This window comes from Herpailurus yagouaroundi, unplaced genomic scaffold, assembly GCF_014898765.1.
Source record: "Herpailurus yagouaroundi ecotype Mexico unplaced genomic scaffold, PumYag 142, whole genome shotgun sequence".
Lineage (NCBI taxonomy): Eukaryota > Metazoa > Chordata > Mammalia > Carnivora > Felidae > Herpailurus > Herpailurus yagouaroundi.
The window spans coordinates 28,476,609-28,497,843 of record NW_024412397.1 but is presented as its reverse complement, the minus strand read 5'-3'; the positions used below and the strand labels follow the sequence as shown (position 1 = coordinate 28,497,843).

Below are 21,235 nucleotides of genomic sequence, written 5' to 3'. Positions count from 1 at the left end.
TGTTCTTAGGCAACCTAAGGGTAAATACTGTAGCTGTATCCACCCAAATCATTTATAATAAAGATATTCTCAATATATAAGAGAAGGAAATACCTGCTTCATACTTTCAGAAAGAAGCCCAGCATACGGCTTCTGTGCAAGGTATTTCTGGTACGCTTCAAGAATCATTAAAGCCACTTCAGCATGGACTGCTTGATCCAGATGAAGGGTACCCTTTTAAAGAGAAAAATCATCATAAACATGCCATCTTGATTTTTTTAACATACCTTTGAACAAAAGGACTAGGAAGGATAGTAAAAAAAGCATCTTGGATCCTCAACTTTCCAAAAATTACATCACCTAACAATGAAGTTATAAAATGGCAACAGGAAAAAACACGGAAATCTTAAAGAACCATTACGTTGTACTTAAATAGTCTGAGTCATCCCGGACCCTCATATAAAAGGTATCTTTGAATGTAACTCCCCCACTCCTACCCTAGAAGCTCCATGAAGACTATAGGTCACAAGTTTAAGGGCACTGCCACAAACCGGGAAGATGTTTATTATTACACAAAAGGATACTTAATAAATTAAGTCTATATCCCCTTTCCTCATTTTCTCATCAGTGAAAATATAGAAGATACTCAACAACACAAATAAAATATTCCTTTAGGAGCCTGAAGTTGCCTATAGAATTTCCCATCCAATCTTCCTTTGCAACCTGAAGAAACACATTCCTGGGGCACCTGAGTGGCTCAGCTGGTTTAAGCATCCAACTCTTGATTTTGGCTCGGGTCATGACCTCACAGTTTGTGAGATGGAGCCCCGTGTCGAGATCCACAGTGACAGCAAGGAGCCTGCTTGGAATTCTCTCTCTCCACTCTTTGCCCCTCCCCGGCTTGTGCACTCTCTCTCAAAAATAAATAATAAATAAACTTAATAAAAAAAAAAAGAAATAAAGAAATATATCCCTAATCCTCTCACGAATCCTCTAATGAAGGATCATGGAGACTCTCGTAGGGAAGTTCATGCAGCCTGCTAGGAGAGGGAGGACTAGGGGCTTCTATTCACAAGTCAGAGAACACGAGGATGGAAAAGAGGGGTCTACAGCTCTCACTTGGAGTGAGGGAAGCCCTGGATGAACCCATGGGCAGACCCAGGTGGTCAGGGACACTCTGGAAGAAAAGCTCCCTGGCTCCAGTTTTCTCATCTGTACAACGGGGTCAAGTTCGTGCAAAACACACAAGATGGCTGTGACAACCAAATGATTTGTTCAGAAAAAAGGTGGCAGACTGTTAGAGAGGGCTGAGTTCTCTCCCATTTTCCCTTTAAAATGTTGAAACATTTTGACCTAGGAACTAACACATAAGGCCTAGAGTAAAGAGGAAGGAAAGTTTTAATGGTCAAAATCATGGACATGGCATCTTTAGAGACATTATACATAGCAAACTCTTAATAATAAAAACTATTAATAACATTAATAAACTATGATTAATAAAAACTACCATCACTGAGTACTGAGAAATGTTTATGTTTTGAGGAAATGTTTCTCTAAAATTGATGTGTAGAACCTCCAGTATCTAGAGAGTGGTTTTGATACACATACCTGTTCACCAAATCCCCAATTTAGTCCTTCTAGAATAACACAGGCCAACTTATTCTTCACCATTGTCAGGTTATAATTCAATAACCAGTCCCGAATCACGGCTATCTCAGAGGCAGAAGGTCGCCAGAGATACAGAGGCAGTTCTTTAAACAAGTATAAAGAAACCTTATTTAAAAGAAAATGATGGTAATTAAGATCAAAACTTAAGGAACAATCCTGAATTACTACAATATATTATTAAACTGCCTGCAAAATTTTTTTTCCAAAAGGAAGTGGGGTTTTGTTTGATTTTTAGACAAATGAAATGGACATCATGGACAACCAAAGGAAACAAATATTAAAACCAATGATACACCAAAAGCACATTTTGCTACCCTGTGTAAAGGTCAATCTTTTATTATGTATAATTTGGTATACTTCCATTTAATAAAACCACCATACCAAGACCCAAATTTAAAGCCATAATAAACGAGGAACAGTCATTCATTTTACAAAAAGATTTAGCGCTTTAAATAATTATTTAAATAAACAAAAAACTGGTAGTTGTCAGAGCAGAAGAGGGGAGAATAGTAGGGGTAAATAGAATAGAGGGGAGAATAGAAAGGTAAAGGAGATTAAAAGTATAAAACTGGTACAAACTTCCAGTTATAAAATAAATAAATCACAGCGATGAGAAGTACAGTATAGTAATTACAGTCAATGACACTGTAGTAACTTTGTACAGTGACAGATGGGAACTACACTTATTGTGGTAAGCATTTCGTAAAGTATATCATCGCCAAATCACTATGTTGTACACTTGAAATGAATATGATATTGCACGTCAACTACACTTCAGTAAAAAAATTATTATTTCTTTTCTGGCATCTAAAAAGATATTTCTGTTAGCTCCCAAGCAATCTGGGGAGGAGGGACAAGGAGTGAACAGAGGTAAAAATGAAATAAGATTAACCAAGAGTTGGTAACTGTTGAAAGTAGATGATGGGTACACAGGGATTCATTTCCTATTCTCCCTTTTATATATATTTGACAGATTCTATAATAAAAAGTTTTTAAAATCCTGTTTACAAGAAGTCTATAGCATCACTTTTTGAATAACCTATCGATTTGTGCAAATTAAGATAAATCTGGGGTCACTCAATAGTTTGCTTTAAGGGAGACTAATCAGAAGAGCAATTCATTTTATATTGTCTAGAACAGTGCTATCCAATGGAAATACAATGTAAGCCACATACATAATTTTAGTTTTTCTACTAGCCACATATTTTAAAAGTAACAAGTGAAATTAATATATTTCATTTAATCTAATATGTCCAATACATTATCAACATGTGATCACTATACAAAACTATTGAGATACGCTACATACTTTTTGTTCACACTAAATCTTTGAAACCCAGTGAGTACTTTACACTTACAATACATCTCAATTTGGACTAGCCACCTTTCAAGGACTCTACAGTTGCATGTACCTAGTGGCTACTATATTGGACAACACAGATCTAGAACATGCATACTAGTACTTTTCAGGTTCCTGCACTGCTCCCAATGAGAGGCAAAACAAAATGGGAAAGAACAGTAGAAAGAATGAATTTTAAAGAAGCCTTTCCTGGGGTGCCTTTCCTGGGGTGCCAGGGTGGCTCAGTCGGCTAAGTGTCCAACTTTGGCTCAGGTCATGATCTCGCAGTCTGTGAGTTCAAGCCCCGCATCAGGCTCTGTGCTGACAGCTCAGAGCCTTGGAGCCTGCTTCTGATTCTGTGTCTTCCTCTCTCTCTGCCCCTCCCCCACTCATGTTCTATCTCTCTCCTTTAAGAGTAAATAAACACCAAAAAAAATTTTTAATTAAAAAAAAAAATTACCAAAATAAATCTATCGATACATACAAAGAATAACACACGATGATCAAGTGGCTTTTATTCCAGAAAGCAGTAACAGTTCAACGTTTGAAAACTAGGACAGTTTAGAGCCCACAGATCATTCCTAGGCTCTGGGGCTAGTTCTAATTCCTGATTATCCCAAGGTAACAGCAAAAATATTCAAAGCCATCATATTCATCTGAAGGCACAGAAGGTTTGAACAAGTTCCTCCAAAAACGTCAGCAAGTTCACAAAGCATTAAGCAACTACAGGTATAAACAGAGAATGGAGGCACCTTTTAGAAGATATGCTCTAAAAAACATTAGGCTTCCAATTTTTATACTTAAAGTCAAGCATACCTCTGGGCCAGTTTACTAGAAGTATTATGAGCAAATTTAAAATGTAAGTGGATGTATGCTAGCCAACTTGACAATAAATTATATTAAAAATAAATAAATGAAATGAAATAAAATTCATCCATATGGAAAATTAAATTAAATTAAATTAAATGTAAAATGTAAGTGTGGCCAAAACCAGACAGCCACTTAAGAGAAAATGGTGATGAGCTCAACCAAAGCGAAAGAATCTTGCGACTCACTGTGTATTTCTTTAGAACTCATTCCATTAGATAATCACCCAAAAAGGAGTAACCAAAAACATGCTCCCGTATATTGAATATAAAAGCCCTTTCATCTCAATAAAATCATATCATATCGTGGTGGGATACAATGCTTTTATTAAAAAGAAAAAGTACTACTGCCACTATGAAAACACCATGGTGCTGCCTCAAAAATGAAAAATGGAATTACCCTATGTTCCAACAACTCTACTTCTGGGTATATACCCAAAAGAATGGAGAGCAGGGCCTCAAAGAGACAGCTGTACACTCACATTCACAGCAGCATTATTCACAACAGCCAGAAGGGAGAAACAATCTGAGTGTCAAGCAACAGATGAACAGATAAACAAAATGTGGTCTATACATGCACTAGAATATTATGCCGGCTTAAAAAAGAAGGAAATTCTGACACATGCTACGACATGCATGAACACCGACCACAATATGTCAAATGAAATAGGCTAATCACAAAAGGATAAATACTGTGTGGATTATTTACATGAGGTACGTAGAGTAGCCAAACTCTAGACAGAGAGAAGGTAGAATGTTGGTTACCAGGGACTGGAGGGTGGAGGGTGGAGGGTGGAGGGTGGAGGGAATGCAGGCTTACTGATTAATAGGTATAGAGCTCCAGTTCTGTAAGATGGAAAGAGTTCTGTAGCTGGGTGACAGCAATGGTAACAAGCAAAACAATGGGGATGTACTTATGTCACTGAACCATACATTTAAAAAGGGTTAAGATGGTATATTTTATGTCGTGTATAATTTACCACGATTAAATTTTTTACTGTAAAAAAAAGTACGATGTACTTTTCCAAGGAGAGCGTATCATTTATTCTTCATTTAGAAAAAATGTGTCTCATAAACCAATCTTTCCCCAGAATCTGCCCACTTATGAATGTAATGAAGCAATGACAGTTATCAGTGATACATCCTACAGGGACAATGCAGTGACTACAAGATGAAGGGCCTCTGCAAATACTATCACTTTAAATGCTCCTCTTCAAGTTACAATGTGGGACTATCTGCCATTAGCAAAACTTACACATTATAGCAGTATTACAGATGATGAAGAAAATCTTCAGTAAGTGTGTGTTTTTTTAAAATGGTACATCCAGGGGCGCCTGGGTGGCTCAGTCAGTTGAGCATCCGACTTCAACTCAGGTCATGATCTCACAGTTTGTGAGCTGGAGCCCCATGCCGGGCTCTGTGCTGACAGCTTGGAGCCTGGAGCCTGCTTCAGATTCTGTGTCTCCCTCTCTCTCTGACCCTCCCCCACTCATGCTCTGTCTCTCTCTCCTTCAAAAATAAATAAATATTTTTAAAAAATTTTTTAAATGGTACATCCACACAATGGAATATTTGGCCATTAAAAGTCATGAAGTGCTGACTCATGCTACAATGTGGATGAACCCAAAAACTATGCTAAGTAAAAGAAGCCACTCACAGACCACATATTGTATGATTCCATTAATACAAAACGTCCAGAACAGTCAAATTTATAGAGACAGAAAGTAGATTAGTGGTGGCTTATGGCTGGAGGGGATGGAGGGACAGAGTGTGATAGCTAAAGGGTATGTGGTTTCTTTTTGAGGTGATCAAACTGTTCTAAAATTGAGAGTGGTGATGGCTACACAACTCTGTGAAAAAACAAACACACCAACTTTCATGCTTTAAGCAGGGGAACTGTATGGTATGTGAGTTATGTCACAATCCAGCTGTTTTTAACATCAACAGACTACAAAAGGGATTGTGACAAATGACAGAAATAAACTGTATGTGTCTTGTTTGACTTAAATTACCACTTTTATTTTCGCTTTTGGCCTATGTAAACAGGGCCTTCTTTCTTAATCATAGTTGTTTCTTCCAAGTATAAACTATAAAAATTACGAAAGCCAAACAAACTTTGAAATACAAACTGTTATTAACTACATAGACTGTACTTAAAAGAAAAGCCTGTTATTGAGGGATGTCTGGGTGGCTCAGTCGACTGGTTAAACATCCCAACTCTTGATTTCAGTTCAGGTCATGATCTCAGGGTCATGAGATCGAGCCCTGCATTGGGCTCCACGCTGAGTGTGCAGCCTGCTTTAAGATTTTCACTCTCCCTCTCCCTCTGCCCCTCTCCCGTGCGTGCATGTGTGCATGCGAGCCCTCTCTCAAAACAAGAAAAAAGAAAAAAGAAAACAAAAACCTGTTACTGAGGGAGGTACAAAGTCACTTTGAGGAGATTAAAGAGAATCACAGCTTTTTGTAAGAAGCCGCTAACCCCAAGCAGGCACGGTGAATGGCAGGGCCCAGGACACACTCCACGTTGTCTTCATCCTGCTGCGCCCGTCACTCAGTCATTCCCCAACAACCTGATTATTTTTCTCATTGCTCCATTACTCCAGGATAACAGAACAAAAAAAGCAAAAGATACAAACAAATTAAGTGCTCTTACCATTCCAACCTGGTCAATGGTGTCTTGAACTCTATCCAAAAGGACAGAAATTATCTCAGGGTGAACAGCTGTGATGGCCCCTAAGAGCTCTCGACCAACCTTTGAAAAAGTCTCTCTGGTGGACAGGGTGACATAAGATACCTAAAAGTGGGAGGAGGTGGAGATGGCACTTTCAATACCCATCAATCATCAGTCAAAACACAGTTCCTTAATGCAGGATGTTTTCAAGTAAAAGAGAAAGAGCCTCACACTGAGCCTTGGGTCATGCCATGTTCAAAAACATGTCACAACTACAGAGAGCTACCTGTCTACCTGAGGCTGAGTCAGGAGGAGAGGGAAAGGCACCTATGCAATGACTTCAAGCACCAGGTTCAGGAAGTATATCCCAAAGCCTGTCTGTAGCTATATCCCTTTGGTGTAAAAACTTTCTAAATTTGAGAAAATTGCCAAAATGATGAAAACCAGAATGCATTTCATAGAAACACCTATTGTCTGCTATAAAATAAAATCCCCAACTACAAAAGCTTCTAAAATATCAATGTTTATCAACTCCTCTTAACATATTCCAAAGTACAGGTTACAATCCACTGATGCCAATGGCAAGCACATTTCTTTTTTTAAAAAATACAGTGGAATAGAACAGAAAAATAACAGAATAGAATAGAAAATTGTGAGGGTGCATCTCAGTAGCATTAAGTATTGCTTCAGTTTCACACATACACACACACACACACACACACACACAGGCACACAAAAGCAGAATGTAATACACAGTGTAATTTTTACTGTGAGTACTGGCCAAACCCTTGAAACATTCAAGAGCATAAGTGTTAGGGTTAGCACAACAGACCCTAAGAATGCCACTTACTATATGTGAGAACAGACCTTCCCTCCACACCCACGATATTCTCATACCATGAAAATAGTCTGGAATTCCAGACCCATTTAGACCTTAACCTCACAAGTAAGTATAGGAATAGCCTAGTGCTGGACCCTGGAAAAGAACTTTGGATCATCCAGTTCATTCATTCTTAAACCAGAATACTTCGGAGAAGGTGTTAAACTCAGAGAATCTTCTTCAAACATAATTTTACTTAAGTGTACTCGAATAGTTTGGAAGAGATATTTTTTAATGAAGATAAACAGATACATGACAACCTAAATTGAAAATACACATCTTTTAAAATACACAAAACTCGAATAAAAATCTTGATAACCACTTTGGGTTCTGTCTCTAGATACTCAGGGGTCCAAAGTCTACTCTCTTCCTCCATTAGGGATGACTCAGTGAAGGATCTCATCCCAGCCTGTCATCTTATAGATGAAGCAGCTGAACCCACAGTGATGAGGTGTCTTTCCTGCTGTGAGATGAGCAATTATTAACAGAGTTCAAACAAACCCAGGTCTTCTGGCTGTAGCATCAGTATCCTTTCCACCATCTCATTTAAATTGGATTGGAAGCCAGGCTTCTGCGTAATTGGCACTGACACAGGGCAGAGGGACAACAGACTGTTAAAACCACAAGTGTCAGGCTGTGCCGGAATGCCTGCCTATTCCTCACCGAAACTCATGCATCAGATGTCAAGAGACAGTAGGGGGAAATAGAATGAGCATGATTCATATTTTCAACATTCCTTAGAGCAAAATGATAATCCTTTAATTCTCTCTTTCCATAAGTACAGACAATACAAGTTAGTCACTTTTTTTAAAGCAATCCCCAAAGAGGGGGTGCCTGGGTGGCTCAGTCGGTTAGGCATCCAACTTAGGCTCAGGTCATGATCTCCTGGTTGGTGAGTTGGAGCCCCACATCAGGCTCTGTGCAGACAGCTCAGAGCCTGGAGCCTGCTTCAGATTCTGTGTCTCCCTCTCTCTCTGCCCCTCCCATGTTCATGCCATGTCTCTGTCTCTCCATAATAAATAGATGTTAAAAAAAAATTTTTTTTAAAGCAATCCCCAAAGAATCAACGCATGGACAATCCAAAAAAAAGCATTTTTTAGCTGATTTCTAAAACTTAATATTCTAACCTCATATATCTCCAGAACAATAATTTTTATGAAGTCTTCATCCACATTGGTTCTTCTGGCCTGAGCCATCTGAGCAAATGTCGTTAGAAGGCAAATCTCTTCTGAGCTATTCATGGAAGAAAGACACTTCTCAAAGTTCACAAAATGTTCTGGGTCTGCAAGTTCATGGCAAGAAAATTAAAATGGGTGAAGAATGAACATAGACCACGTTTAATTACTCTTCCAGAGAGAAAGAAGATATAAAATTAAAAGATACATAGAAATATTTAAAAGTCTCTGTTCCACCATAGATATCTACAGGCATCGGGAAAAAGCCGGAGACCAGATGAAATTCCAACTCTATGTATAAAGTAGCCTCAGAGGTGACATTAACATCTCCAATTCTCAGTTTCTTCATCTGCTTTAAACAGCTGTTAAAGATTAAATGACACTAGTGACCAGTCACTAGTGAAGGGGTCTGTCAACTGCAAAGCGCTACTACCGTCACTAGGTGTGACATTTTCAAAGGTACACGGGAAACTACTCAGTAACTGTCAGCCAATGAACCATGTGACTAATGAAAACGGCTAAGACTAGCAAAGCGCCCTGCACAAACACAGCACGCATCCCAAACAAAAGAGATTTCCTTATAAATGAAAATCTTGGGCAAGAAGTGAGTCATAACCATGACTGCAATACTGGTAAATGTGATAAACAGTATACGGTCTGTTTTACCAACTCCTCAGAGGATGCAGTGGAAGCAATATTACATTTTGTCACTAGGGAGCACTATTGACAAACAGCTCTGTGATCCATGACAGAAGACTGAATGCCACAAAGAAAAGGTATAGAGGAAAGATTTTAAAAAGAGAGAGAGAGAGAAACAGAGAGAGAGAGACAGAGAGAGACTGTTTAAAAAATGTATTCCCCTGATGGAATTTTCACGGTAAGAAGGCAATAAGCCTACAATTCTTTCCACGTGTTTACACCTTTGAGAAATCAAAAGCAGTCTACCAAATGCCCTGTATTTTCAAAATAACTCCCTGGGGGCATTCACAACCCAATTTTCATTTCCCCTCCCCAAACCGGGATCATATCAAGTTACCACCCAGAGCATTTCAAGAATAATGAAAATTGGAATTACCATTCTACTATGTCAAAACAATACAGCCGTCTTTCAAATTTCAAAATTTTTACTTATGAGTACACAGAGTAAAATACTCTTAGTCCTTCTACAAGATAAAAAGAATAAAGCCACGACGAGAAAGGCACACAGGTAGGAAAGACCTCCGCTGCCTGCTGTGGCCCGGCCGTACCTTGGAGCTGCCTCTTGCACTCCGCAGGCGGGAGACTGATGCAGAGCTTCTCCAGATTCCCACTCTCCACCTGGTGCATGAGGTAGAAGAGCTTCCAGAGCATCTGGACGGACAGCGTCCCAAAGGGCATCTCTGACATAAACAGCCAAATGCCAAGTCTGCATTTTAAAGAGTAGGAATAATTTCGTCCATCAGTCAACCTCACCACACTGCGAAAGCAGGCAGACCTGCTCTGGTAGAAAAAACAAATTCTTAAATCACAGCACAGCAATTTCGCTAACATGCTTCGGTCACCCACACCTCAAGGATGGACAGCAATGACAGCAATGCTCACAAAGCACTTACTCTGTGCCAGGTACTGTTCTAATCACCCTATATCATCTCATTCCATCCTCACAAGACCCGGGCAAGAACTATCACTGACACTATCCCCAGTTTACACATAAGGCTACCAAGGCACAGAAGGGGTGGTAAGAGGCAGAGCTGTGTTTTAAACCAAAGATCTTATTAAGACCTAGGTGACAGGTTGCTTAGATGTGGATGTATGTGTGTGAGCTTAAGTACAGGTATGTGTGTACACACAGACACGTGTGCCATGGGTGGGAGGAGAACCAAAAGCCCTCCGGTGACTCCCCACTCATCACTGAATGAAATTCAAACCCGTCAAGCCCCACATTCAAAGGCCTGCACTTACAGCTCAGACCCATGTTTCTAACCAGAGCCCTCGCTCTGTGTTCAGACCATTCCTGGACAAGCCTGGCAAGAACCTATTACCTGCAAGCAGCCACCAATCCATTTGTGAAGCCCGCCTCTGATTTCCTCCTCAGCACTATCACAGAATTTGGTCCACACCTGACTTTGGCAACATCATACCCTTTATCAGTGGCTCTCACACTGGAGTGGGCAGAAAAAGCCACAAAGTGGAAAATGCAGATTTCAAGGCCTGCCTATAGGATCCTGATTTTGTAGATCACAGTTGGGGCCCAAGAATTTGCACATTCTATAGTCACCGCAGGTGACTCAGACTCAAGTGCTCCTCAAACCACACAGCGAGAAATGCCTCAAGTTACTGTAATTTACGTACACATACAAACCATGACAATTTGAAAGCAGAAACCAGGTTTTGTTCATCTTTGAATAAACCACCATGTAACCTAGAGTCTTGTATTTTAATTATCCACTACCTAAGCCAGTATCTTGAAAACAATCAGCACTCAATAGCACCTTTAAATGCTATTAAAACTTTGTGGTGTGAATTTTATATCAAAAAAATCTTGGAAAAAACAGGGAGGCACTCAAAACGGTTGCTTTATTTTGGGCAAAACTACAAATTGTCCAATTACAAACAAGGCTTATTAAGAGAACAAGAAAAAGGTATTAAATAGTGCATGCCTGACCCACATCTATACCCAAACCACTACTGACCTAGATTTGAAAAGCAACAGCTAGACTCTTGAGCAAAGGTTGAAGAAACCGTAACTTCAGGTGAGCCAAGCTTCTGTCTTATTATATAATTATCTGAGGGGCGCCTGGGTGGCTTAGTCAGTTAAGCGGCCGACTTCAGCTCAGGTCATGATCTCTCAGTCTCTGAGTTCGAGCCCCACATCAGGCTCTGTGCTGGCAGCTCAGAGCCTGGAGTCTGCTTCCGATTCTGTGTCTCCCTCTCTCTCTGCCCCTCCCCTGCTTGTTCTTTGTCTCTGTCTCTGTCTCTCTCTCTCTCTAAAAAATAATAAACATTAAAAAAAAAATTAAATAATGTTCTAACACCTCACACAGGACCTGACACTCTTGTATAACTTATCCCAAAACAATGAGAGAAAACTGCAGAGGCCTTAAAAGTCATCACAGGGGGCGCCTGGGTGGCTCAGCTGGCAAAGCATCCGACTTCAGCTCAGGTCATGATTTCACGGTTCGTGGGTTCGAGCCCCATGTCGGGCTCTGTGCTGACAGCTTGGGGCCCAGAGCCTGCTCCGGATTCTGTGTCTTCCTCTCTCTTTTTGCCCCTCTCCTGCTCACGCTCTGTCTCCCTCTCTCTCTCAAAATTAAATAAACATTAAAAAAAAATTAAAAAAAAAAAGTCATCACAGAACTCTGTATTTCAGGCTACAAAATTGCCCACATGGCAGATATGCAGTAAGTGGCTTAGGCTTTGGCTATCTTTTGGGTTTGTTTTCGGGGATAACCACATCAGAAATTTCTATTGGAGTGCCAAATAAATTTAAGTATCATGGCTTTAAATATCTGATTCTCGTATAATTTCTTTCCTAAAATAAATTATACTCAAGAGTAACAGTTCTTGATATTTTAAAGTTTAAAATGATTATCATCTTTGTGAATTACGGATATAATACTAGAGGACAGTTCACAGCTCAAAATCTAAGAGCTAGTAGCTATGGCGAGAACTTTCCATCTCAGCTAAGCAGGTGCAAGGATAAGTGATGAGAGCAGAGATGGGAGGCTATTCCTGATCCCCCGGCCGGGTTCTGCACAGGATCTGGTGTACCTCATGAGACAAGCGAATTTATGGATAACACAGAATGTACGACGAATAACCTAAAGATAAATTTCTAAGCCCAAATTCTATTTATCTTAGATCCATGCCTTCTGAGTGCCTACAAGTGCTTAAGACTTAGTCAAGGAATTCTGATATTTCTCTAAGCGAGCACTTATCCTATTCTTCATCTAAAACCACAAAAGAACCACCACCACTTACCACCTAAAAAGTCCTTCAGGGTTTACAAAGTATTTCCATACATTACTGCATTTCATCCTGGTAACATGTCCATGAGGTCAACACAACAGGTAGCATCATCCTCTCCATTTTACAAATGAAGAAAGTGAGGACACGAACACTAGGTGACTTGCCCAAGGTGACAGTAAATAGCCAAGACTCAAACCCCCTCCACAACACGCAATAAATACGGGGTGAAGCTAAGAGACCCATGGCAAGAGGGAGCATAGCTCAGAAGAAGGCAAAGGTGGGGAAGAGCTGGCAGTTAACTGAGTGAAGGTGGAGGCCAGCAAACCTCTCCTAGCAGAGGGCACAGGGCTGTTAGCAGAACTCGCTCCTACCCTTGGCCAGAAGCTCAGGGAAGACAGTGCAGGAGGTACCCTCAAATGTAACCCGGGCTATAAGCAGCAATAGAAGACAACATGATCAGAAGCCGGCATTTACACAGACAGGACAGGGGACCAGGACCCATAAGAATCCTAGACCCTGAAACCCTCAGAGTAAGTAGGACAACTGAAACAATAAAACTGGCAAATCATTTGCACTGTGCACTACTCTGCCTCACTCAGGCACTGAGTGGGTGTGAAACAGAATTCATACCTTGTTCTAGGCTACCCCAAAAGTTCAGGGGTGGCAAAACTGAGATATCACAATTGGGTTATTTTAAGATTGAAAGAAACATTAAAGAAAGGGCATTTCAGTCACCACTATAAATAAGGACACTAAAGCCCATGAATTTGCCCAAGATAAGAAGCAGATGAAATACACCTCGACATTATATAAGACATCTACTACAAGGGCGCCTGGGTGGCTCAGTTGGTTGAGCGCCCAACTTCAGCTCAGGTCATGATCTCACAGTTCATGGGTTCAAGCCCCACATCAGGCTCTGTGCTGACCGCTTGCTCAAAGCCTGGAGCCTGCTTCGGATTCTGCATCTCCTTCTCTCTCTGCCCCTCTCCTGCTCACGCTTTCTCTCACTCTGTTTCTCAAAAATAAATAAATGTAAAAAAAAAAAAAAAACCATTAAAAAATAAGACATCTACTACAGTCGATGACTTCCACGCCAATCTTTCTCACTAGTCAGAGAGCCATTTCTCCACAGTTACCATCATACTCCTTACCTTTTGGCTTTCAGCACATGGAGGACAGCTCTCAAAAACAGCTCATCAAATTCAACCTGTAGTTTCTCCACAGAGTAGGGCTGCTGGGCCAAACCCAAGCCTTGGTTGTGACTCACAAACTGTGCCCAATGGTCACTCACATAACCAAGGGTCATCCTAAGTGTGAAGACAGGCAATATGGCACTTCTTGTTAATGCACTCAATCCTGACACCTTTATATTACATTTGAAACACAAATTTATTCATATATATTTACTGAACACCTACTATCTTCTAAGTTCTGAAAAGAATTCAATGGGGCACAAACACTGCCATCATGAGGCTTACATTTAATGGGAGGACAAACAGACAACAAACAAAATAAAGTGAGAAATACAGTCTGTCACATAGTTATCAGTGACATTGAGAAAAATACATAGGAGAGAGGAATAATGTTTCTCTGGAGTTGGCCAGATTAAGGGGGTTGGTTGGGAGCAGGAAAGGCCTTACTGAAGAGGAACACGTGAGTAAACATTGGAAGAAGTCACAGGGATATCTAAGGGAAGAGCATCCCCAGGTAGAAGAAAAAACACCAGGGGCGCCTGGGTGGCTCATTCGGTTAAGCATCCAACTTTGGCTCAGGTCATGATCTCACAGCTCGTGAGTTCGAGCCCCGCATCGGGCTCTGTGCTGACAGATCGGAGCCTGGAGCCTGCTTCGGATTCCGTGTCTCCCTCTGTCTCTGCCTGCCCCATGATCCCCACCCCCGCCCCACTCATTCTCAATCTCTCGCTCAAAAATAAACATTAAAAAAAATTTTTTTTAAATAAAAAAGAAGAAGATACAGCAATGAAGGTTCCAAGATGTGGTCAGCATGTTGGAGGAACAGTAAGGCAGCCAGTGTGCAAAAGCAAGGTAAGTGAGAGGGAGACTGGCTGGAGAGGAAATGAGAAAAGTGACAGGAAACCAGACCATGAAGGCTGCTGGAGGTCACTGTGAGGACTCTGGCTTTTACTCTGAACAGGGCTGGGAGCAAAGGAGTGACATGAACTGACTCACCATTTACCAGGAATACTGGTTGTTGTGAGAATAAGCTGGGGGGGAGAGCAAGGCAAAGCAGGAAGGTAAGTCAGGAGGCTATTACAATTACAATTAGGGAGAAATACCTAAGAATGAACTAGAGTCGTAGCAGTGAAGGTGAGAATTCCGGCTGGATTCTGGAAATAGCATGTTTCGTTGGTTCAAGAGGATGAACATTTCACACTTTCACACAATCCCTGCGATTGGAATGTATATTAAATTGCTAACATGCCATATTTTGGTAACACTTTTTCTTTCTTAGAGACACATAAATGCATCTTCAGAATTGGTGGCATCTTAGATTTGATGGCAGATGGTGTTTTGAAGGTAGACAGAACTGGCCATTAGACTGGATGTGGGGTGTGAAAGGTCAGGGATAACACCAAATGTTCTGGCCAGAGCGACCAGAAGAATGAAGCCGCCACTTACTGAAACTGGGAAGGCCACGGAGAAGCAGCGTGGGAGGCGGGAAGAGGGAGGCCCATTGGGTGTATTAAACTACAATGTTCATGAGTCACCCAAGTAGAGGTGCTGACTTGGCAGCTGGACTTACAAGCTTAAGAGTTAAGAGAGAGGCATGGGCTGGAAATAGAACTCTGACAATCCTAACAGTATTTAGGCGGTATTTAAAGACATGAGAACAGATGAGGTCCCAGGAGCAAGTTCAGATGGGAGAGAAGAGGTCCAGAAATGAGCCCTGAGGCACGCCAACATCAAGCAGTTTGGGACGTGAGGATGAAAACGACCAGAGTCAGAAAATGAGCAGCCAGGTAAAATGGAGGAGAAACCAGGAGAATGTGGGATCCTGGAAACCAAGCAAAGAAAGTGTCTTAAGGAGAAAGTGAGCAACTCTGAGAAAGCCATGTAAACTATGGGAAAGATGTAAAGGAGGAGGAAGACTCAGAATCGGTCACCGGATCAGTACAACAAAGTTCAATAGCAACCGTCACTCCTAAGAGCTGTTTGGGTAGTACTGGGGGGAAGCCTGATTGTGGAGCATTCAGGCAAGCATGGAGGGAAAAACCTGGAACCAACAGATGACCTGAAGAAAGGGACCTTGTAGAAAGTATGCTACAGCTGGAAGATGTGAGAAGAATCTGTGATAGATACAAAGAAAAGTAAGCAGATGGAAAACAAAGAAAGAATAGTCATAATATGCTACAATAATCAGCTGTAAGTATTTACGTAGAAACAATATAAAGAGGGAATACTGACTTTAAAGCAATAATAACAATGCCTCTCCTATAGAGTTATTGAGAAAATAAAATGAGGAAGTATATTCCCAGCACATAACGAGCACTCAATCCTATATCATGTATATGAGTCCAAGGACAGATTTTACCTTATTTACACCAAGCAGAATAAGCAAATAAATGTCTGGACTTCTGATAATAAGTAGATAGGCTTTTAGCTTTTAAGAAATTACTCTCTAAGTCACCAGCCATCCCTCTTCCCACCATCTCATGTCCATCATCTTTCTCAAGCCCTTAAAGGCACCCTCCAGCCTTTCAGGGCATCCTATAATCATTTACCTGGCTTTACAAGGCAGATGGATACACATCTAAAATAAATTAATTACAATCTATTTTGTTTTGGAAACAAAGCCGAAGAGGGGGAGAAGTTTTAGAGGGTTTTTTTGGAGAGAAGGGTGGTTGGAAGAAATAACAGCATATTTATATGCTATCGGGAATGACCCAGTAAATACAGAAAAACTAATGACGCAGAAAAGAGGATACAAAATTAATTCAATGAAAAGCAGTACATATTGTCAAAATGTATTGGTACTTGATAATAAAAGCATAAACTCATTTTTCAATCAAATAAATAATGCTTTCCCTAGTTCAAATATAGTGGCCGCTGATGAAGTCTTTGCAACTTTCTTTAAATGGTATTTAACACAAAATCAGAATAAGAATAAATACAAGAGAAAACAGGGAAACAATGACACAAAAGAGCTGCTGCCAATCTTCTACCGCTAGGTGGCAATTCCCAGGCAAAGGCTGGGAGGTAGAAGGAAAAGAGGGAGCGAAGGAAAAGGAAAGAGGCTTCATCTTCCTTGACCAAGTTCAGTTTCTCTGGCCACGTTCAACCCAGCAACTGCTTTGAGGATCTTGACTCTAAGGACAATTACCTAGCAAACCAGTTAAATCTGAGTTAATTAACCAAATATCCTGACTGGAAGCATTTACAGAATTCCCACCTGCTAGGTGGTGAAAAAAAAATTCTTACTTTTACGATCAGTCAGATGTGAAGCGTACACGAAAACGTCCATCATCCCAATTTCACAGTATCTACATCTGACTAAGGCGAAAGCAAATAGAAACAGATGTAGCGACGGCAGTATTACCTGATCATGTAACCGATCCGCTTCACAAACTGCCTATAGCGCGCTCTATTGAACGTTTCTAACCCCACAGCCAGAAGCTCCACTAGTGAGTTAACAAACGCAAACATTTTCATCATCTCTTGAGGTCTTGTTGTTTCAGGTAAATAATCACCTAGAAGTTAATCAGAGAAAGGGAAAAAATTATAAATGCTATGAAAAAACACTGCAGGATACGACTGTAAATACCTCAATGAGGAAACTAAGCCAAGGCAGAAAAAATAACAATCTCCGTTGCTCTGGCTCCTCTGTGAACAGGAGATGGGAAACCTGGGACAAAGTGCAAAATGAAAACAATTTATGAAAGTTGGGCAACGTGCAAGCTAGGTGACCTCTCTACGTTTCAGCACTAAGTGGGAAATCACAAGCACCAGAGAAAGGAAGGAAATCTCACTGAGGTCTGATGCAACCAACTCTGTTCAGTATGGCCAGGCACAGGGGAACCTGAATCAGGAACCACATTTTACACAGGACAAAAGAAATCAGTCTACCTTTTGCTTTAAACCCAAGAAGATGTTGAAAGAGCTCATGAAATGGAAACTGTGATAAAAGGATAACCAAGTCATCTTCATTAAGAAGCAGCCAACTGGTCTCAGGGTCTTCATCCTAAGGGAAAAGATGCACAATCACATCAGCTGATTTGATGAGAACGCACCGTGCTCCAGAGTCAACAGGAGCTAAATCATCACAGGCATGAGTGGTACATCATGGACCATGTGTCTTCATGGACTTCCCCTCCCAGCATCAGTTCCACAGATGGGCTGTAAACCCCCCGAAATTGCAAGCACAATTTTATGTGCATCTGGGTCACGTCCGTCCTTCAGCGGCCAAAACTGCTCTCACGAAATCTCCGTCCCAAAGAAGATTTAAACAAAAAAAGTTCTTCTAGAGTAGAGAATCTTACTAAAGCTCACTGCTTTGACAACATCAATTAAAGAGCCACATACTGAGTCCCAGTTATTTTAGCTACAGGTCTCCTGCCCCCAAATCAAGGCCTACTATAGTACTTAACTGCCTTACAGCGAAGCAATTTCTGTATCTGCCATAGATAACTGAGGCTCCGTTGTCAGGTGGTGCTGCCAGAGCAGGAGAGAGTAACAGGTCATATGTAGCGATTCCACAGACGAAGGCTTTGAGGTTCTTGTTTGACACACGGCACGAAAGTCACTTCGAAATCAAGCTGATCTGTGTCCTAAGACATGCTACACTCAAAAGGGAACGCTATGAAAAATGCAGAGATCCTCGGGGCGCCTGGGTGGCACAGTCGGTTAAGCGTCCGACTTCAGCCAGGTCACGATCTCGCGGTCCGGGAGTTCGAGCCCCGCGTCGGGCTCTGGGCTGATGGCTCAGAGCCTGGAGCCTGTTTCCGATTCTGTGTCTCCCTCTCTCTGCCCCTCCCCCGTTCATGCTCTGTCTCTCTCTGTCCCAAAAATAAATAAAAACGTTGAAGAAAAAAAAAATTTTTTTAAAAAAAAGAAAAATGCAGAGATCCTGAGGATTCTCACTCAACTTCAGCAAGGGACTAATGTGATTCATTCATAATTTCCCAAGCCACTCATTTCTCCCTCCATTTTAGGTCCTAAATGGCTAACAAGCAAGCCTCAGCTCTACTAGCAGTAGCTCTCAGCTCTGGCTGTATTTTAGAATCACCAAGGAGGCCTTGAAGCACTTGGATGTCTGGCCAGGGGCCTGGGCAAGAGTTTTAAGTTGCCAAGGCAGCTGCAATAGGCAGCCAGCGTCAACCAACCACTGATGTGGCGGATCTGGCGTGCCTTCCTCCCCACAGCCTTTATAGAGCCAACAGCACTCTCAACCCTCTCATCTACTCCCCCAGTTCTGGAATTCACTCAACAATCAGTGAGTGCTAACCAGCAGCCAGGCACCACTGCAGGGTCCTCAATCATTATCTGTTTCTGGGAGTAAATGCAGGAAACCTACCACAGAAAAGACTTCTCTCTCAGGGGAGAACACTCTTGGGGGAAAAAAAACAGTTCCACCACAATCTTTAAAAGACCGATTTGCGCCAGCTCCTGAGAGACTCTCTCCAAGGTGACTGTTCAGTCTCTAGCAAAGATGTCTAAAGAGTAAGAAGAGTGTGAAGGGGCTTCCCATTCCTGAATGAGCACTTGGGTAAATACAGACATGATCCCCACACCTGCCATGGCTGTCATTCTGAGAACTGTCTGTTGTGATCTGTCAACTCCTTTTAAAAAGCAGGAGTCTCAGTACATCTCTGGTCCCTGGCCATCCTGGACAGCACATCAAATCAGGATGTGGACCATAAAAAAGCGCCAGGGCTGATAACTAGCTGGAGGGAGAACCCCTTACAAATACACTAACCCTGTATACAGCAGAAAGAAAAATCAACAAGTATTATCTTGAGAAACTAGATTTTGATCATTCAATCCTCATCACGAATAAAGAACTATGTTCTACTTTTCAAATGAGAAGATCTGGATGAGAAGTATTTGTAACAGTTAAAGGAAGAACCTAGGTAAGCCCCGGCTCCCAGTCCAGAAACTTGTCACTACATAAAAGAAAATCCTAATGCAAATTTTACAGAGTATGAAAATATTCCCAGGTTCCAAATTCTCCCAGCTGAAGAGGAAGATATCCTACACACAGGCGTCAACATAGCACACTGGTTCAGAACACAGGCTCTAGAGGCGCCACCATTTAATGACCTTATGATCTGGGAAAAATCCTTCACCCCCTGCGCCTCAGTTTTCTCATCTGTAAAGTGGGGATCCCATCAGTACCTGCCTCCTGTGGCTACTGGGAGAAGTCAATGCGATGCTATGTGAAAAGTGCTTGAAACAATGCATGGCACATAAGAGAAGCTTAAAAATGATTAACCAAAATAATGCAGACATGACAAATTACCTCTTCTCCTCCCTCATCTACTAGTGTCCAGGTCCCAGATGCAGGCCCCGAGGAGGATGGCTTTGGCTCACTGGGCTTCATGTGGCATAGGAACTCTGCTCGATTTCTAAAGGACAAGGGAAATCAAGCCATCACATAAACGCAGAAAGCCCACATGCACACACTCTGGATCATCTACTCACCCTAGAGAAGAGTCAGCCATCCATCCAGTCTTCAAACGGCTTAAAGTAGTAACAAGAAATAAGAACTGGCTAAAACTCAGGGAAGCTAAAAGCTTACAAATTGGGGGTAGAGACCTCCACCACTCTGAATTAGTCATGACGAGTCACTGCAGGAGTGCGGTTATGCCGGCACAGCCCCCACACTCCCTGGGACCTTGACACGTACGGACCGTGGCGGTACCTTAACTCGAGCCAGGCCTGCCAAGTGTTGCCAGGTACACGATTTTAGGAACATGCTTTACTGAATAAAAAAAGGACAATCTGCAGGTAACTCAGAAGCTTGTATAGGGCAAAAGAGTACATCTAATGCAAAAACATTAAGTCAAAATCGTATCTACCACAGGTTGCAGAAGCCCCCCTGTACCCAGGCAGAGAGAACTGGAGAGAATTCCTGCCAGCCAGACTTCACAAGGTGTTGGCGAGATCTGAGGAGCAGGTATAACTAGAGAAGTTTCTCCTCTTGGACCACAACACGGTTCTCAGCCCCCTGTTCCTTCCCCTCTGGCCTGACCCTGAAAAATTCATCCATTTCCTCCTGTTACAGAAACTTTCTCCCATGACTTCCAGCTCTATAGGTCCACTGCTGCCCTTGCAACCTGAGGAGCTCCAGTCCTGAAGCCCCAAATGTCCACTGGTATCTGTCACTTGTAGGCCCCCAATGACCTCAGACATTTCTCCTTATAAAACGGCTCTCCTTTGTCTTTTGGGTCTATCAGCACCAGTGCCCTCACAGTCAGTCAGGCTCAGACATCTACAGGGTTATGTCAGAACCACCCCTTTCCCACCATTTCCTTATTTAGCCAGCTACTTAATCCCTTTCTGGGAACATGACCTTAGGTACCCCTCCTTCTTTTTCCCACCACCATGATCCCACCTCAGGCTCTGAGGCAGACGGGCTTTCTAGGACCGAGTGCAAGTGGTAGTAACATTGTTCAAGGTCACCTAGACAGACTGTGCCTTTTTCCCCAGTTAAGTGTCCTCCGGATGGTGAGTTAGGATCCAGAGCCAAGGG

The 21,235-nt window shown here is 41.8% G+C and overlaps 1 protein-coding gene across 1 annotated transcript in view; it reads right to left on the bottom strand.

The window, feature by feature from the left end:
* The window catches only part of EPG5 (ectopic P-granules 5 autophagy tethering factor), a 104,373-nt gene that overhangs the window by 65,556 nt on the left and 17,582 nt on the right, over positions 1 to 21,235 (bottom strand). Inside the window, exons 7-15 of the mRNA XM_040478933.1 lie at positions 20,003 to 20,108; positions 17,611 to 17,725; positions 17,084 to 17,234; positions 13,678 to 13,833; positions 9,826 to 9,983; positions 8,531 to 8,685; positions 6,506 to 6,646; positions 1,588 to 1,752; positions 94 to 213 (exon numbers count right to left, since the gene is read on the bottom strand). Of these exons, the coding sequence (XP_040334867.1) occupies positions 94 to 213; positions 1,588 to 1,752; positions 6,506 to 6,646; positions 8,531 to 8,685; positions 9,826 to 9,983; positions 13,678 to 13,833; positions 17,084 to 17,234; positions 17,611 to 17,725; positions 20,003 to 20,108 (1,267 nt within the window). The remainder of the gene's footprint in view (positions 1 to 93; positions 214 to 1,587; positions 1,753 to 6,505; positions 6,647 to 8,530; positions 8,686 to 9,825; positions 9,984 to 13,677; positions 13,834 to 17,083; positions 17,235 to 17,610; positions 17,726 to 20,002; positions 20,109 to 21,235) is intronic.